General features: G+C 47.0%; 1 protein-coding gene across 1 annotated transcript in view; it reads right to left on the minus strand.

Annotated features, from left to right (window-relative positions):
* The window catches only part of LOC144511183 (integrin alpha-11-like), a 177,837-nt gene that overhangs the window by 68,202 nt on the left and 90,069 nt on the right, over positions 1–19,566 (minus strand). The window contains exons 9-10 of the mRNA XM_078241244.1: positions 19,397–19,562; positions 17,661–17,734 (exon numbers count right to left, since the gene is read on the minus strand). Of these exons, the coding sequence (XP_078097370.1) occupies positions 17,661–17,734; positions 19,397–19,562 (240 nt within the window). The remainder of the gene's footprint in view (positions 1–17,660; positions 17,735–19,396; positions 19,563–19,566) is intronic.

Below are 19,566 nucleotides of genomic sequence, written 5' to 3' on the forward strand. Positions count from 1 at the left end.
ACTGGTTGGGTTTTTCCAACAATCAACAATGGTTTCATAAAATAATCGATAAAGCAAAATACTGCGGATGCTGGAATCTGAAACCAAAGGAGGAAATGCTGGAAAATCTCAGCCGGTCTGGCAGCATCTGTAAGGAGAGAAAAGAGCTGACGCTTCGAGTCCAGATGTCAAAGCTTTGACAAGGGGTCATCTGGACTCGAAATGTCAGCTCTTTTCTCTCCTTACAGATGCTGCCAGACCGGCTGAGATTTTCCAGCGTTTTCTCTTTTGGTTGACAATGGTTTCATGATCATCAATAGATTCTTAATTCCAGATATTTTTTTATTGAATTCAAAGTCCACCGTCTATTGTGGGAGGATTCGAACCCAGGTCCCCGGAACATTAGCTGAGTTTCTGGATTAATAGTCTGGTGATAAAACCACTAGGCCATCGTCTCCCCCGACTGCAGCAGAATGGCAAACCACCCAGGAATGTCTGAATGATTGGCAACCATAACGCCAACAAACTGACCAAAAGAATCACGTTCTTTCAAAGTCAAACTGCTGCAATGCAACTCTCCAAAGAAAGAATCCAATTTCCCTTTTAAAAGCTCCAGTTGCAAAATCAGGAAGGACTATATACCACACTTGACTTTGTTGAATTTGTGCCAAGAATGTTATTAATTCAATATATCTTTTATTCTGTGTATTTTGTTTCAGTTCTGGGGATCCATTCCATGGAGAGCTACATATAATTTTTTTTAAAAAAAGTAGCAATGCTTATATTAAAAGTTAGAAGAATCTTGCTTGAATGAAAAGGATGATTTGCATGCGTAAGAAATGTGCCAAAGTGACATTTCTTCCTCCGCAATCCGAATTTCTAAGAAAATAACTTCTGATGTGGTAGCCTGATTAAAAAGAAGCTCGTTTCCCCAGAAAACGTAAGTTGATCTTCCCAACAGGGTCTCACTGTCCTGGCGTTTGAGCTCAGAGAAGGGGCCAAAAAGCATAGCCAAGTCGCCACGAGTCTTCAATAAATATGGCAAATGATCTCATTCCCTTTTTAAAAAAATTTTAGCAAGATATCTATGATTGAATAAAGCAAAACATAGTGAGCGTGAACTTGACTGGGACAAACAGAAACAAGATTTAGGATCCTGCTCGAGTGCTTTGAGGAACCTGGGATCGTAGCCAAACCCACAGTTTATTTATTTCAAATTGTTTGTGGGGTGACACAGGGAACAGAAGTCACTTCAAACTCGGAACAGATTTTTAATTTAATTTATTAGTGTGACAAGTAAGGCTTACATTAACACTGCAATGAAGTTACCGTGAAAATCCCCCAGTCGCCACACTCTGGCGCCTGTTCGGGTAACACTGAGGGAGAATTTAGCCCAGCCAATGCATTTAACCAGCAACGTCTTTCGGACTGTGGGAGGAAGTTGGAGCACCCGGAGGAAACCCACGCAGACACGGTGAGAACGTGCAGACTCCCCACAGACAGTGACCCAAGCTGGGAATCGAACCCTGGTCCCTGGCGCTGTGAGGGAGCAGTGCTAACCACTGTGCCACCGTGCCGCCCAAGAAGCTGTAAGGAAGTGTTGAGGAGGGGAGAAAAATATATTTATAGAATATACGTTTGTAAACTGTGTCTGAATTCCGATTGTCCAAAAACTGGAGCTGTTCAAAAACGGTATTTTTTTAAAAATTGTTCATTTGGATGTGGGTGCTGCTGACTGGGCCAGCATTTATTGCCCATCTCTGAGGACAATTAAGAGTGAACCACATTGTCGTGAATCTGGAGTCACATGTAGACCAGACCAGGCAAGGATCATAGAATCATAGAATCCCGACAGTGCAGAACGAGGCCATGTGACCCATCGAGTCTGCACCAACACCCATGGTGGCATGGTGATACACTGGTTAGTACTGATGCCTCACAGCGCCAGGGACCCGGGTTCAATTCCAGCATCGGGTCACTGTCTGTGTGGAGTTTGTGTGGAGTTCTCCTTATGTCTGCATGGGTTTCCTCCGGGTGCTCCAGTTTCCTCCCCACAGTCCAAAGGTGTGCTGGTTAGGTCGATTGGCTATAGCTAAATTGGCCCAAGTGTTAGGGGGATTAGCCCGGGTAAATGCGTGGGGTTACGGGAATAGAGCCTGGATGGGATTGTGGTTGATACAGACTTGATGGGCCAAATGGCCTCCTTCTGCACTGTAATGATTCTAAAAGCATCTTACCCAGATCTCCCCACCCTCTGCCCTATCCCCTAACCTCACGCATTTACCACGGCCAATTCACCTAATCTATACATCTTTGGACATGAAAGGACAATTTAGCACGGCTAATCTACCTAACCTGCACATCTTTGGAGTGTGGGAGGAAACCGGAGCGCCCGGAGGAAACCCACGCAGACACGGGGAGAATGTGCAAACTCCACACAGACAGACAACCAAGTTCAGAATTGAACCCGGGTCCCTGGCGCTGTGAGGCAGCAGTGCGTGCCACCGTGCCACCCTATTCCCCAGGATGACAGATCTCCTTCCCTAAAGAACATTCGTGAACCAGATGGGTTTTTACAACAATGGTTTCATGGTCATCTTTAGTCTTCTAATTCCAGATTTTTATTAAATCCACATTTCACCATCTGCCGTGGTGGGATTCGAGGCCGGGTCCCCAAACCTGGGTCACTGGATTACTAGTTCAGCAATAATATCACTACACCACTGCCTCCCCTATAGTACGTTTCGTGCATGAATTTTGATTTAGTAAAACTTACCTGGATAATTAGCTCGGGGCTGCATTGCTGCGATGCAGCACCTGACTAATTTTCCCCTTCGCTGCTTGTGCGCCAGTCTATGCCCGCACTCCAAACGACCCTGGGCAACACCTGATCCGAACCACTTAGGATCTGAAGTGTCTGGCCCAAAGTCCGGAAGGACCAGCCCTAAGCTTAGACACGGTACCTTCATTTTGATCCGCGCTTTGCCCCAGGTTAGGAGAGGAAGAGGACGGTGCTACAGAGTTATTGGCCACATTAATGCAAGTGCACAGCTGGTCAGTTAGCATCTGAAAGAGAGAGACTGAGCTTGGACACCAAGACACAATATATATCCTGCCCCACCAGGGAAGCTTAGGCCCCTCTGTCCACAGTCGAAGTGGCTCAGGAAGTCAAACCTGATCCACCTAACCAGGGTGGGTCTCCCGCCCGTGCGGTTTTCCACCACTTCCTCACTAACATAATCCAGCCTCGTTTAAAACCGGGCCCCTAATTTCCTTCTTGCTAAAATTAGCGGAAGGAGAATGAATGCCCACAACCTCCCTTTAAATAAATGTCTATTTTCTCTGTGTGTTGGCCTCGTGCCAGTGTTCTCTCTCCTTCAAATGGGAGGTTGGGACAGGCAGTGTCGCTGTGATTTGGCCAACAAGAGATTGTTTTCTGTTGGCTGCAGCATTCTGCGTAAAAATTGAGGAAGCTAAATGAAGAGCCGAGGCTGTTGGGTAACAGCAAGGCTGAAATAGTAGAAGTGGTAACTCAAGGAGTAGGGTGATGGGATCTTCCTGATCCATTCAGGTGGCACAACGTGTTAATCTGCTGCTGTCTTGTCCAGGAGAGAACATCGACAACTGACAGCAATTAGCCAAAACAGGGTTTAAAAATAAAGCAGAGGAATTAAAAGATGAAAATGGTAAATGCTCGGCAGGTCAGGTAACGTGGGTGGCGCGGTGGCACAGTGATTAGCACTGCTGCCTCACAGCGCCCAGGACCCGGGTTCGATTCCTGGCTTGGATATTGTCTGTGCGGAGTTTGCACACTCTCCCCGTGTCTGCGTGGGTTTCCTCCAGGTGCTCCGGTTTCCTCCCACAATTAGGGGGACTAGCTAGGGTAAATGCATGGGCCTGGGAGGGATGGTGGTTGGTGCAGGCTTGATGCACTGAATGGCCTCCTTCTGCACTGTAGGGATCCTATGAAATGTCTTTGGATCTGCTTTCGATTCCCGACTTGGGTCACTGTCTGTGCGGAGTCTGCACGTTCTCCCCGTGTCTGCGTGGGTTTCCTCCGGATGTTCTGGTTTCCTCCCACAGTCCGAAAGACGTGCTGGTTAGGTGCATTGGCCATGCTAAATTCTCCCTCATTGTACCTGAACAGGTGCCAGAGTGTGGCAACTAGGGGATTTTCACAGTAACTTCATTGCAGCGTTAATTTAAGCCTACTTGTGACACAAATAAATAAACTTTAACTTTAAAAACTTTTAACGTTTGCGTTCGGTGGCCTTTCTTCAGAACGAGACGATGTTAGCGATGACAGTTTTTAAGTCAGTATGGAGCCTGGGAAAAGAGGTTGGTCTGTGATCAAGTGGAGGGCAGGGATGGCTCAGTAAGGACAGGGATTGTGGGATCTAAGGCAAAGGGAGGCGATAATGAGACAAACAAAGCATGGATTCAGGGGAAGGCTAAATGGCAAGAATAGACTGAAGGCTGCAAAACCTGGCAAAGAATGGAAGGTTCATTTCGGATTCAAAGTCATATCACATGGGTGGAGTATAAAGGGTTAACAGATGCTTATCAATGAGGCACTTGATAATGTAGCAATGACATCAGGCAGCCGTGTGCTAGCTACTGTAGGCAGCAGACAGATAGTCCTGAGGAGGGATGTACTTCCTCTGTAACTGCCTCCCCCCCCCTCACCTCCCACCATGTACATACTGTGAATAGTGTAAATAAACTAGCTTTTAAGTAAATTCTGCACTCTCTCGTTTCCTTCTCTACGACCGGTATGCTTTGCCTGTATAGTGCACAAGAAACAATATTTTTCACTGTATGTTAATGCATGTGACAATAATAAATCAAATCAAATCAAATCAAAAATCAAAATACCCTGATATGCCTATAGCTCTTCCTTGTTAGAATCCTGGCATCGCACATTCGACAACAATATTGGGGTGGCACAGCGGTTAGCACTGCTGCCTCACAGCTCCAGGGACCCAGGTTCGATTCCCGGCTTGGGTCACTGTCTCTGTGGAGTTTGCACATTCTCCTCGTGTCTGCGTGGGTTTCCACCAGGTGCTCCGGTTTCCTCCCACAGTCCAAAGATGTGCAGGTTAGGTGGATTGGCCATGCTAAATTGCCCCTTAGTGTCAGGGGAACTAACTAGGGTAAATGCATGGGGTTATGGGGATAGGGCCTGGATGGGATTGTGGTTGGTGCAGACTCGATGGGCCAAATGGCCTCCTTCTGCACTGTAGGATTCTCTGAATCTATGAAAAAATATGTGGCAGCACAATGGCCCATCAGTAAAATGTTATAAAAACCGTAACAACTTGCAATTTGTCAGACAGGTTTGCTTTCCAAATGTCTGTCTTGTTTGATGAGGTCATGATGAGTTGGGCACCATCCATAAGAACATAAGGAATGGGATCAAGAGTAGACCACATGACCCATTGAGCCTGCTCCGCCATTCAACACCATGGTGGCCAATCTCCATCAACACTGATTGAATCAAGAGCTAGAATGCGATTCAATGCTCCCCCCCCCCCCCCCCCCCCCCCCCCCCCCACAGTTAACTCCAGCAACGACTGAGCTAAGAGTAGGGAACATCAGAGATACACAGCAGGTCAAGCCAGGATCGCAAACTCTTGACGCCAAATCCTTTGCTAGGTTTTGGATGAAGGGAACACGCTTGAAATGGATCGGGATGAGACGTTGGTTTGTGGCAGCCTGCACCAACCTGAGCCACACTCAATATCAGCCCTCTAGTCTTCCTCACTGAGACTGGCACCATGTGTACCCCCAGGCAGCTCTTTGGAAAATTTGGGCCTCTTGTGCTAAAGGCGGCACATATAAAATAATAGGTAGTGTAAATGAAACAATTTGAAGAAGAGAAAAAGAATTGATCCAGACCAAGCAGGATTCTGATCAAAAGGATAGACTCGGAATGTCAGCCTTGGCTCAGTGGGAAGCACTCCTGCCTCTGGGTCGTAAGGCTCAAAGTCTGAATTCCGTTCCAGAGACTCGAGCACAAAATCTGGGCTGCCACTCCAGGGAGAGCAACATTGTTGGACGTGGCTGTCTTTCAGTGGAATTGAGGCCCTCTCAGGTGGGTGTTGCTATGGGTCCCACAGCAATACTTGAAAACAAACCAAAAGAGAAAATGCTGGAAAATCTCAGCAGGTCTGGCAGCAATCTGGAACAATCTCATTAGTGACAGACAGCATGGTTTTGTAAGAGGGAGGTCGTGCCTTACAAATTTGGTGGAGTTTTTTGAGGAAGTGACAAAAACGGTTGACGAAGGAAGGGCCGTGGATGTTGTCTATATGGATTTCAGTAAGGCATTTGACAAAGTCCCTAATGGCAGGTTGGTTAAGAAGGTTAAGGCTCATGGGATACAAGGAGAAGTGGCTAGATGGGTGGAGAACTGGCTTGGCCATAGGAGACAGAGGGTAGCGGTCGAAGGGTCTTTTTCCGGCTGGAGGTCTGTGACCAGTGGTGTTCTGCAGGGCTCTGTACTGGGACCTCTGCTATTTGTGATATATATAAATGATTTGGAAGAAGGTGTAACTGGTGTTATCAGCAAGTTTGCGGATGACACAAAGATGGCTGGACTTGCGGATAGCGATGAGCATTGTCGGGCAATACAGCAGGATATAGAAAGGCTGGAAAATTGGGCGGAGAGGTGGCAGATGGAATTTAATCCGGATAAATGCGAAGTGATACATTTTGGAAGAAATAATGTAGGGAGGAGTTATACAATAAATGGCAGAGTCATCAAGAGTATAGAAACACAGAGGGACCTAGGTGTGCAAGTCCACAAATCCTTGAAGGTGGCAACACAGGTGGAGAAGGTGGTGAAGAAGGCATATGGTATGCTTGCCTTTATAGGACGGGGTATAGAGTATAAAAGCTGGAGTCTGATGATGCAGCTGTACAGAACGCTGGTTAGGCCACATTTGGAATACTGCGTCCAGTTCTGGTCGCCCCTCTACCAGAAGGACGTGGAGGCATTAGAGAGAGTGCAGAGAAGGTTTACCAGGATGTTGCCTGGTATGGAGGGTCTTAGCTATGAGGAGAGATTGGGTAAACTGGGCTTGTTCTCCCTGGAACGACGGAGAATGAGGGGAGATCTAATAGAGGTGTACAAGATTATGAAGGGGATAGATAGGGTGAACAGTGGGAAGCTTTTTCCCAGATCAGAAGTGACAATCACGAGGGGTCACGGGCTCAAGGTGAGAGGGGCGAAGTATAACTCAGATATTAGAGGGATGTTTTTTACACAGAGGGTGGTGGGGGCCTGGAATGCGCTGCCAAGTAGGGTGGTGGAGGCAGACTCGCTGACATCGTTTAAGACTTACCTGGATAGTCACATGAGCAGCCTGGGAACGGAGGGATACAAACGATTGGTCTAGTTGGACCGAGGAGCGGCACAGGCTTGGAGGACCGAAGGGCCTGTTTCCTGTGCAGTACTGTTCTTTGTTCTTTATCTGTGAGGAGAGAAAGGAGCTGACGTTTCGAGTCCAGATGACCAGCTCTTTTCTCTCCTCACAGATGTTGCCAGACCTGCTGAGATTTTCCAGTATTTTCTCTTTTGGTTTCTGATTCCAGCATCCGCAGTAATCTGCTTTGATGCAATATTTGAAGAGTTCTTTTTAGTGTCCTGGCTGGTACATGTCCCATAACCAAAGCCACAAAAACACCACCTATCTGCTGATGATGACATTCTTGTTTGTGGGAGTTTTCTATGCGTAAGTTAGTCACATTTCCAACATCGCAACAGTGATATCGATTCAGAAGCACTTCACTGCCTGAGATCATCAAAGGTTCTCCTTTTTAATCTGACTTCTCTCTGAATTCCCTGAATGATGAATGAACCGGCCCGTCTTTTGAGTATTTTCTGTTTGTATTTCAGCAGTTATAGTTTTACCTATTTATGTTTCCAATGATTACCCACTGACTGTCCACTGGAATTTTGGAAAGTGCAGTTTAAAGCAGAGTGCCTCATTGTTTCCTTCATGGTAAGAATGTTAAATGGTTTCCAGATAAGCGAGCAAGAAGGCAGAGACCAGCTGCATATCTTGGATGAGGAATTGAGAGCAGGAAAATATCTCCAGGAAGCTAACACTGGAGTGAAGCACTGGTTTGGAGTTGGACCCTTCAGTCAGGGGACTCCAGCTGCACTTGTCTCCAAGTCTCGGTCCGAAGACATAATCCAAACAGTTCTACTCAACCACAAATTTGCATCTTGCCTTGAGAACCGGAAAGAAAGAAATGTGATTTTTAAATTCCCTTTGAAGATGGATCAAACAGGCTGTGCCCTTTCTTCCTGTGAGTCAGTCAGAAACGCCAATGGTCTTTTAAATTACCTTGTGGGATATTGGAGTAGGAAGGTCAGCGCTTGGTTCAATTCTTCCTTAGAACAACCAGCATGGCTTTCAGGTTTTGTCAGGGGGAGATCACATCTAACAAATTTGGTTGAATTTTTCGAGGAGGTGGCTAGCTGTGTAGATGAGGGCAGTACATTTGATGCAGTCCACATGGACTTCAGTAAGGCTTTTGACAATGAAGAGTTCATGGAATCCAAGGCAATTTGGAAAATTGGATCCAAAATTGACTTAGTGGCAGAAGGCAGAGGGTAGTGGTCAAAAGTTAGAATCATAGAATCCTACAGTGCAGAAGGAGGCCATTTGGCCCTTCAAGTCTGCATTGACAATAATCCCACCCAGGCCCAGTCCCCGTAACTTTTTGTTTAAAGTTGAAAGTTTATTTATTAATGTCACAAGTAAGCTTACATTAACACCGCAATGAAGTTACTGCAAAAATCCCCTAGTCGTCACACTCCGGCGCCTGTTTGGGTACAACTGAGAGAGGATTTAGCATGGCCAATGCACCTAACCAGCACATCTTTCAGATTTAAGTTTATGTCCAGTGGTGTACCACAGGGAGCCGTGCTGGATCCCTTGCTTTGAGTAATGTACATTAATGATCTAGATGCGAATGTGGGGGGGCATGATCAGTAAGTTTGCAGATGACACACAAATTGGTGGTGTGGCAAATGACGAGGAGGAAAGCCTTAGATTACAGGAAGATATAGACGGGCTGGTCAGATGGACAGAACAGTGGCAAATGGAATTTAACCTTGAAAAGTGTGAGGGAACCCTGAAAATTTTGGGAAGACTAACAAGGCAAGGGAATACACAATGAACGGTAGGACGCTAGATAGTACAGAGGACCAGAGGGACCTTGGAGTGCATGCCCAAAGATCCCTGAAGGCAGCAGGACAGGTAGATAAAGTGGTTAAGAATGCATATGGGATACCTTATCTTTATTAGACCAAGCATAGAATATAAGAGCAGGGGGGTTATGATGGAGCTGTATAAAACGCTTGTTAGGTCACAGCTAGAGTATAGAGCACTGTGTGCAGTTCTGGTCGCCACACTATAGGAAGGATGTGATTGCACCAGAGAGGGTGCAGAGGAGATTCATCAGGATGTTGTCTGGGCTGGAGAGTTTTAACAATGAACAGAGGTTGGTTAGGCTGGGGTTGTTTTCCTTGAAGCAGAGAAGGTCTGGAGGGTGGTGGTGGGGGGGGGGGGGGGGGGGGGAGTGGCATGCCTGAGGGTGGGGGGGGGGGGGGGGGTGGTTGGAGGGGGAGTGGCCTGCCTGAGGGTGGGGAGTGGGTGGGAGGGGAGGGGTGGTCGGCCTGAGGGTGGGGGTGGCCTGACTGAGGTGTACAAAATGATGAGGGACATGGATAGGGTAGATAGGAAGAAATATTTCCCATTAGTAAAGAGGTCAATAACCAGGGGTCACAGATTATAAGGTAAGGGGCAGGAGATTTCGAGGGGATTTGAGGAAAAGCTTTTTCACCCAGAGGGTGGTAGGAATCTGGAACTCGCTGCCTGAAAGGGTGGTAAAGGAGGGAACCCTCACAACGTTTAAGGAGCATTCAGATAGCACTTGAAATGCCAAAGCATACAAGGCTACGGACCAAGTGCAGGAAAATGTGATTAGAATAGATAGGTATTTGATGGCCGGCACAGACATGATACATAGGCCCAAGGGCCTCTTTATGTGCTATAAAATTCTGATTCAGTCAGCCCGTACCCCTTCCCGCATATTCCTCTGATCGTTTCTCCTTCCAGGCCAGAATTTCATGCTTCCCCAGGAAGTTCTGAGGAGCGGGGAAGCGTACCATTGCATGGACGGGATCCCTTACAGGATCCTCCCTGCCCCAACCCAAAAGCAGCTTCAAGGTGGGACGGGCAGAGCCTCGGACAGTCCTTTCCCCTATTAAGGCCCTTGAGTGGCCCCTTCAGATTTGGGACGCCCTTCCCCCAGGGACCTGGTAGATCTGGCTCTCCCTCCCCTTCTGGCCTAACCCCCTGACTAATAGCTAATAAACTAATAACTAATAAAGTAATAGACACCAAAATCTCCTCCTTTGTGACCCCGGGACCCCTGGTACTTAGTGTGGCCCTGGGACTTAGACTCAGGCATGGTGCTGCAATAACTCTTCCGGCCACTGCAGCGCTGTGCCTGGAGGGGCTGGAGATCTGTGGCCAATCAGATTGGCTGAGAACTCACCAAGGTGGGACTTCTGTCCAAGGATGTAAAGTGGCTGCAGGCCTGTCAGAGTCGACAGGGATGTGCTCAATCATCCTGCAAATCCAGGCCAAAGTATTTATCCAGTTGCCTTTCAGAGGTGACTATTGAATTTGTTTCGACAGACAGTGCATTCCAAATCCTAAACACATATTGGCTGGGAAGTACTGAAATTAAAGTTCCTACACCATAAAAACTAGCCTTTATCTCAGAAAAAGTAGACATGTTGTTGAAGATCTTTGCCTTGCACTCATCAGGACAGAATCGCAAGAATACTGAATCTCCAAAGGAACACCAAATTGTGCTGCATGAGAAGAGAATACTGATTAGTTAGCAAGTAGACTTTGATTGGTAGAGGCATTAGTATAGGGAATGCATCAGGGAACAGTTAACTGCCAAATATTTATTTATATTCAAACCAGGCATGGTGACTCTGATTGGTCAAGGGAAATGAACCAGGGAATGGCTAACCCAAAGTTTTGCTTGGTTAAGAAAGGTGCAATGCATGGAGATGTTTTCTCCGTTGTAGAGGACAGATGAGGCCATTCGGCCTATCATGGCTGTGTCAGCCATTAAACACCCATCTATTATAATCCCATTTTCCTGCACTTGGTCCATAACCTTGTATGCTATGGAATTTCAGGTGCTCATCTGAAGCTGTGTGTGAATACACGTGGCTTCTAGCACACATAAGTGAGCTACACTGTGAGCTCGACTGATAATCTTAAATTGGCTGTTAGTGTAATTCTTAGCACAGTCGGGATTCTCATGTAGCATAAATTGTTGTTTTCCCTGTGTCAAGTATCCTGACGAGCATTCGGAGAAAAACTTTGACATGTTTTTTTCAGCGAGGCTAGAAATTACATTGTGAAGTGCTGCATACTCCAATGAAAATAAACATTAAAAGATCCAATGTGGCATGACATGTATCCAAGAAAATGAACTTTCATCAATGGTCACCATCTGTCCCTTTAAGGATCACCAGATTAGGCTGTTGTAAATACCCTGTTGATGATAAATTATGATGTGGAGATGCCGGCGTTGGACTGGGGTAAACACAGTAAGAAGTTTAACAACACCAGGTTAAAGTCCAACAGGTTTATTTGGTAGCAAAAGCCACACAAGCTTTTGCTACCAAATAAACCTGTTGGACTTTAACCTGGTGTTGTTAAACTTCTTACGATGATAAATTAGGCAGCAACTTCTAGGCCTTTGATTATTACATTGGACAGATCTAAAACCTGTTTCAGGTGGGCAGCCTTGGAAAACTGGCTTCCAATTGGCCTTGTGACCTAGTTATTTTAAAGTTTATTGATTAGTGTCACAAGTAGGCTTACATTAACACTGCAATGAAGGTACTGTGAAAAACACCTAGTCGCCACACTCCGGCGCCTGTTCGGGTACACTGAGGGAGAATTTAGCATGGCCAATACGCCTAAACAGCACGTCTTTCGGATTGTGGGAGGAAACCGGAGCACCCGGAGGAAACCCACGCAGACACGGGGAGAACGTGCAAACTCCGCACAGATAGTGTCCCAAGCCAGGAATCAAACCTGTGGTGAACCACTGTAACTACATGTGTATGCCTGGACACACCCATGCTGTACCTGGCCCGAGACTCCTCCCTTTCCACCCAGAGTGAGGTATAAAGGTGATGGTTCCTCCTCCTCGCCTCAGTCTAGGCCAGGTCAGCTACAAGGGTGTGCTCCTGTTCTTTGTGAATAAAAGCCTGTTAATTTCACTCACTCACTGGAGTCTTCATATCGTAATTGATAGTGCATCTAAACCCGAGTCCCTGGTGCTGTGAGGCAGCAGTGCTAACCACTGTGCCACCGTGCCACCCGGGAGTGAGCAATCGAGTCCTGAAATTGGTCTTCCCTGTACTTATTTTTCAACTGAAGTTAACAAACACGTGTTAGTTACTCGAGGACTGATTTCTCCTCTGAGATTCCCTCATCGTCTGCAAGAAGATTTTATACAAGTAAGATTTGGAGAAGAATCATATTTTTTGGCTGATTTACAGCAGTTGATGGAAATTATTTTCTGCTTTGAGCCCAATAGTGCAGTTTTTTTAAAAAGACAATTTGAAGGATAGGTAAGGTTGTACGTCATGGGTTTAATACTTTTGCTGCAAGTCAAAAATGTACTGGAATCATTAAAAGCCAAAAATAAATCAAAACAGTTTGAATTCTCACGAACATGTACAATAATGTGTGAGTCATTGAATATATTGGTCTTGTGGTCTAATGAGTGAATTAACCATGGTTTGCAAGAATCATAGAATCACTAAATCCCTACAATGCAGAAGGAGCCCATTCGGCCCATCAAGTCTGCACCTACCACAATCTCACCCCAGGCCGTAACCCCACATATTTATCCTGATAATCCCCTGACACTAGGGTCAATTTAGCATGGCCAATCAACCTAACCCGCACATCTTTGGACGGTGGAAGGAAACTGGAGCACCCGGAGGAAACACACGCAGACACAGAGAGAATGTGCAAACACAGACTGTGACCCGAGGCCGGAATTGAACCCGGGTCCCTGGTGCTGTGAGGCAGCAGTGCTAACCACTGTGCCACTGTGAAGCCCTTATATAGATATAGGCAGAATGGTCAAATGGACAGATAAGTGGCAGATGGAGTTTAACCCTGAAAATTGTGAGGTGATATACTTTGGAAGGAATAATTTGACAAGGAAGTACTCAATGGATGGTAGGACACTAGGAAGTTCTATGGAACAAAGGGATCTTGTCGTGTTTGCCAACAGATCCCTGAAAACTGAAAGCATGTTAGCAGGGTGGTGCAAAAGGCAGATGGGCCTTAATCAATTGAGGCACAGATTAGAAAAGCAGGGAAGACATGTTGGAGTTGTATAGAACTTTGGTGAGGCCACAGCTGGAGCACTGCGTGCAGTTCTGGTCGCCACATTATCGGAAGGATGTGATTGCACTGGAGGAGGTGCAGAGGAGATTCACCAGGATGCTGCCTGGGATGGAGCATTTAAGTTATGAAGAGAGGTTGGATAGGCTTGGGTGGTTTTCGTTGGAGCAAAAAGGACTGAGAGGTGACCTGATCGAGGTGTACAAGATTATGAGAGGCATGGAAAGAGTGGATTGGGAGCAGCTGTTCCCCTTAGTTAAAGGGTCAGTCACGAGGGACATAGGTTCAAGGTGAGGGGCAGGAGGTTTAGGGTGGATGTGAGGAAAAGCTTTGTTACCCAGAGGGTGGTGACGGTCTGGAATGCGCTGCCTGGGAGGGTGGTGGAAGCAGGTTGCCTCACATCCTTTAAAAAGTACCTGGATGAGCACTTGGCACATCTGGCATGTGGGAGGCTTTCAAGTGGAAGTTGATAGGGATTCAGGACCGGCACATTCCTGTAAGAATGAAGGATAAGTATGGCAAGTTTTGGGAACCTTGGATAACGAGAGATATTGTGAGCCTAGTCAAAGAGAAAAAGTAAGCATTTGTCAAAGCTAGGAGGCTGGGAACACACGAAGCAAGTGTGGAATACAAGGAAAGTAGAAAGAAACTTAAGCAAGGAGTAAGAAGGGCTAAAAGGGGACATGAAAAGTCATTGGCCAGCAGGATTAAGGAAAATTCCAAGGCTTTTTATACATATATAAAGAGCACGAGGGTAGCCAGGGTTGGTCCCCTCAAGGACAGGGGAAGGAATCTATGCATGGAGCCAGAGGAAATGGGCGAGGTATTAAATGAATACTTTATGTCAATATTCACCAAAGAGAAGGACTTGGTGGATGATGAGTCTGGAAAAGGGTGTGTAGATAGTTTGAGTCATGTTGAGATCAAAAAGGAGGATTGGGATTCTTGAGAAGCATTAAGGTAGACAAGTCCCCAGAGCCTGATGGGATATACCCCAGAATACTGAGAGAGGCAAGGGAGGAAATTGTTAGGGCTTTGAGAGAAATATTTGTATCCTCACTGGCTACAGGGGAGGTCCCAGAGGACTGGAGAATAGCCAATGTTGTTCCTTTGTTTAAGAAGGGTAGCAAGAATAATCCAGGTAATTACAGGCCGGTGAGCCTTACATCAGTGGTAGGGAAATTATTGGAGAAGATTGCTTGGGACAGGATTTACTTCCACTTGGAAATAAGTGGACATATTAGCGAGAGGCAACATGGTTTTGTGAAGGGGAGGTCATGTCCCACTAACTTGATCGAGATTTTTGAGGAAGTGACGTAAATGATTGATGAGGGTAGGATAGTGGATGTTGTCTACATGGACTTCAGAAAAGCCTTTGACAAGGTCCTCATGGCAGACTGGTGCAGAAGGTGAAGTCGCATGGAATCAGAGGTGAGCTGACAAGGTGGATACAGAGCTGGTTTGGTCATAGATGACAGAGGGTAGCAGTGAAAGGGTGCGTTTCTGAATGGAAGGCTGTGACAAGTGGCGTTCCTCAGGGATCAGTGCTCGGGCCTTTGCTGTTTGTAATATATATAAATGACTTGGAGGAAAATATAACTGGATTGATTAGTAAGTTTGTGGACGACACAAAGGTTGGTGGATTTGCGGATAGCGATGAGGACCATCAGAGGATACAGTAGGATATAGATCAGTTGGAGACTTGGGCGGAGAGATGGCAGATGGAGTTTAATCCGGACAAATGTGAGGTAATGCATTTTGGAAGGTCTAATACAAATAGGAAATATACAGTAAATGGCAGAACCCTTAAGAGTATTGATAGACAGAGGGATCTGGGTGTACAGGTACACAGGTCACTGAAAGTGGCAACTCAGATGGAGATGGTAGTCAAGAAGACATATGGCATGCTTGCCTTCATTGGCCGGGGCATTGAGTTTAAAAATTGGCAAGTCATGTTGAAGCTTTATAGAACCTTAGTTCGGCTGTACTTGGAATATAGTGTTCAACTCTGGCTGCCCCACTACCAGAAGGATGTTAAGGCTTTGGAGAGGGTACAGAAAAGATTTACCAGGATGTTGCCTGGTATGGAGGGCATTAGCTATGAGAAACTTGGTTTGTTCTCACTGGAGCGACAGAGGTTGAGGGGTGACCTGATAGAAGTCTACAAGATTATGAGGGGCAAGGACAGAGTGGATAGTCAGAAGCTTTTTCCCAGGGTGGAAGAGTCAATTACTAGGGGGCACAGGTTTAAGGTGCGAGGGGTAAGGTTTAAAGGAGATGTACAAGGCAAGTTTTTTACACAGAGGGTGGTGGGTGCCTGGAACTCATTGCCAGGGGCGGTAGTGGAAGCGGATACGATAGTTTTAAGGGGCGTCTGGACAAATACATGAATAGGATGGGAATAGAGGGATATGGTCCCCGGAAGGGTAGGGAGTTTTAGTTCAGTCGGGCAGCATGGTCGGTGCAGGCTTGGAGGGCCGAAGGGCCTGTTCCTGTGCTGTAATTTTCTTTGTTCTTTGTTAACATTGTAACATTCAGGGCCAAGTTCAGGGCGGCACGGTAGCGCAGTGGTTAGCACTGCTGCTTCACAGCTCCAGGGTCCCGGGTTCGATTCCCGACTCGGGTCATTGTCTGTGTGGAGTTTGCACATTCTCCTCGTGTCTGCATGGGTTTCCTCCGGGTGCTCCGGTTTCCTCCCACAGTCCAAAGATGTGCGGGTTAGGTTGATTGGCCAGGTTAAAAATTGCCCCTTAGAATCCTGAGATGCGTAGGTTAGAGGGATTAGCGGGTAAATATGTGGGGGTAGGGCCTGGGTGGGATTGTGGTCGGTGCAGACTCGATGGGCCGAATGGCCTCCTTCTGCACTGTAGGGTTTCTATGATTCTATGAAGTGCTGGCATATGTGATTAGGTGGGAGTTCAGGTGTTTCTCACGTGTCGGTGCAGAGACGATAGGCTGATGGGCCTCTTCTGAACTGCCCCCTCCTCCTTTGCTGAAGCAATTCTTTCTCGCAGGATATGGTTCCCTGAGCAGGTATCAGGTATCCATAGTGAAGGGGACACTTGGCCAACATTCATCCCAGATAGTGAGTGTCAGAGACTTTTAGGCCATGGTATGGGGGAGAGGCTTCACCCACAACTCACTTGTCTTTCCACATTTGGACACTTCAATGAGGAAGTGCTGGATAGCAATCAGCTGTTTGCATCTCATTGTTACTGTTCCTCAATACTGTGCCTGGGAGATTCCTGTGTGCATTTTGGCACCGACTTTCTTGCATTAACTACACTTCCAAACCATTTCATTGTCTGTTAAGTGTTTTTGAACATCCTGAGGTCGCGAAAACTACTTTCTAAATGCAAGTTCTTGTCTTTCTTTCCAAGGCTGGTCTCTGGCCTCTTTAAACACCATAGAATCTGTACAGTACAGAAAGAGGCCATTCGGCCCATTGGGTCTGCACCGACTCTTTGACAAAGCATCTTACCCAGGCCCTATCCCTGTAACACTATACATTTACCCCATTAATCCTCCTAACCTACACACCTTTGGACACTAAGGGCAGAATTCTCCCATCCCGCCCACCACGGGAATCGTAGTGGGAGGGGGTGGGTGGTGGACCATACAAAGGTCCGTTGGCCTTGGACGGGATTTTCCGGCCTTGGGACAAGTACAGCCGGAAAATCCTGCTCTCAGGGTCAATTTGGCATGGCCAATCCACCATCTTTGGAATCATCATAGAATCATTGAATCTCTACAATGCAGAAGGAGGCCATTCGACCACAATCCCATCCAGGTCCTAGTCCCGCAACCCCACATATTTACCCGGCTAATCCCCATTCACTAGAGTCAATTTAGCATGCCCGATCAACCTATCCCTCACATCTTTGGGCTGTGGGAGGAAACCGGAGTGCCCACGCAGACACGGGGAGAATGCGCAAACTCCACACAGACAGTGACCCAAGCCGGGAATCGAACCTAGGTCTCTGGTGCTGCGAGGCAGCAGTGCTAACCACTGTGCCACCGTGCCGCCATGTGGACTGTGGGAGGAAACCGTAGCATCCAAATGCAGCCTAATTCAGCCGAATCTGGGATCTTCTGGTCTCCAACTGCCCTCAAGTCACAGGGGGATGATGGATGTTGAGCTCAGGCTAAGATACAGCTAATCCCGTTAAAAAGGCTAACAAACGAAATGTGTTGACCCTTGCTTACCTCCACAAAATGTGTTGAGAATCCCGCTTCTGACATCTCCAATTGAAACGATGTTTCATTCTGAACATTGGTCCCTAGTAATAAGACAGAGAACCGTTTATTAGTGTTAACAAGTCCAGCTACTTTTCTGATTCAATACATTTACTTTTCTTGCGTTAACCAAGATGGGCAATGTCAAAGTGGCAAATGGAGGGCTATTCCATTTTTACCCAACAATGTCCAAAAAACACCGATGCCCAGTGGGGCAGCCGCGTGTGCCATCTACAAAATGCACTGCAGCAACACAGCATGGCTCCTTCGATGGCACCTTCCAAACCCGTGACCTCTACCACCTAGAAGGACAAGGGCAGCAGAATACCACCACCTGGAAGTTCCCTTCCAAGATACTCACCATCCTGACTTGGAAGTATGTAGCCGTTCCTTCACTGTCACTGGTCAAAGCTCTGGAACACCCTCCCTAACAGCACTGTGGGTATACCTACAAAAACGGACAGCAGCTGCACAGGAAGATGGCTCACCACCAACAGGAAGGGATGGGCAATAAATAATGTCCTAGTCAGCAACACCCGTAACATGTCAACAGATAGATTATTTTTTAAACTCCCAGAACCCGTGGAGTCTGAATCAGATGCAGAGTAAAGCTCCCTCTACACTGGCCCGACAACGTGTCATAACCCCTGACCTCAGAAGTGCATTCTCCACTGCAGCGGTGTGACATTGTGAGCCAGAATCTTCCCAGCCTGTTATTAAAGAGTTCTATCTGCTGCCAAGACTCCAACTTAGCTGGCTCGGGGCAGCATGTTGTCGCATTAGACATTCACGCCAAGATCCCAATGGGATCCCTGGCAGCAAGTGGGAAATGCCAGTAATTAAACAGAGTATCCAGATTAGAGCCAATATAAGAGGAACAAAGAGAGTCCTGAAGATGTAAGTGCTGAAAAACAAGGCCACCGGAGTGAATCACTGACGGATATCCGCCAACCTGTTCGTGGGATCTTGCTGTGCCTAATCAGCTGCTGAATTTCTTACCCGTGAATAGAATAGAATCCCTACAGTGCAGCAGAAGCCATTCAACCCAGCACCAACTCTATAGAATCATAGAATCTACAGCGCAGAAGGAGGCCATTTGGCCCATCAAGTCTGCACTGGCAACAATCCTGCCCGGTTCCTAGCCCCGTAACCCCATGTATTTACCCTCCTAGAGCCCCTGACACTAAGGGGCAATTTGTAGCATGGCCAATCAACATAACCTGCACATCTTTGGACTGTGGGAGGCAACCGGAGCACCCGGAGGAAACCCACGCAGACACAGGGAGAATGTGCAAACTCCACACAGACAGTGACCTGAGGCCGGAATCGAACTCGGGTCCCTGGCGCTGTGAGGCAGCAGTGCTAACCACTGTGCCACTCTGCCGCCCGATACTCTCTGACGGAAAATCTTAACCAGGTGCTCTCCCCACCCTCTCCCTGTACAGAAAAACGTCATTGTCTGTAAAGAGATTTGGGGTTTTTAAAACATTTCTTCACGGGATGTGGGCATCACTTGTGCGGGTAAATTTATTGCCACAACCTTGATGAGTTGGGAGCGAACGGCCATCTTGAATCGCTGTGGCCTGCATGGTGTCGGGACACCCAAAGTCCAAACCTGTGTCCAAAGGTGTTGGAAAGCTCAAGACAAGTATTTGTTTTCTTTCAAAATTTACCGAAATCACCCAGGAAAACCAAAGAGTCTTTACCTTCCAAGCTGAAGATTCGTGCTCCGAGTGCGTCCACAATATCCTTCAGAGCTGACTCATCAGAGACATTGAAGAAATGCTTGTCGTCTGGGTGGCTGGCGATTGATTTGATCTCCTTTAGGAAGTCGCTGGGATTGATGCCTCTTCTGTTGTAATATCCAAGCACCTGC

This window comes from Mustelus asterias, chromosome 24 (assembly GCF_964213995.1).
Source record: "Mustelus asterias chromosome 24, sMusAst1.hap1.1, whole genome shotgun sequence".
Classification (NCBI taxonomy): Eukaryota; Metazoa; Chordata; class Chondrichthyes; order Carcharhiniformes; family Triakidae; genus Mustelus; species Mustelus asterias.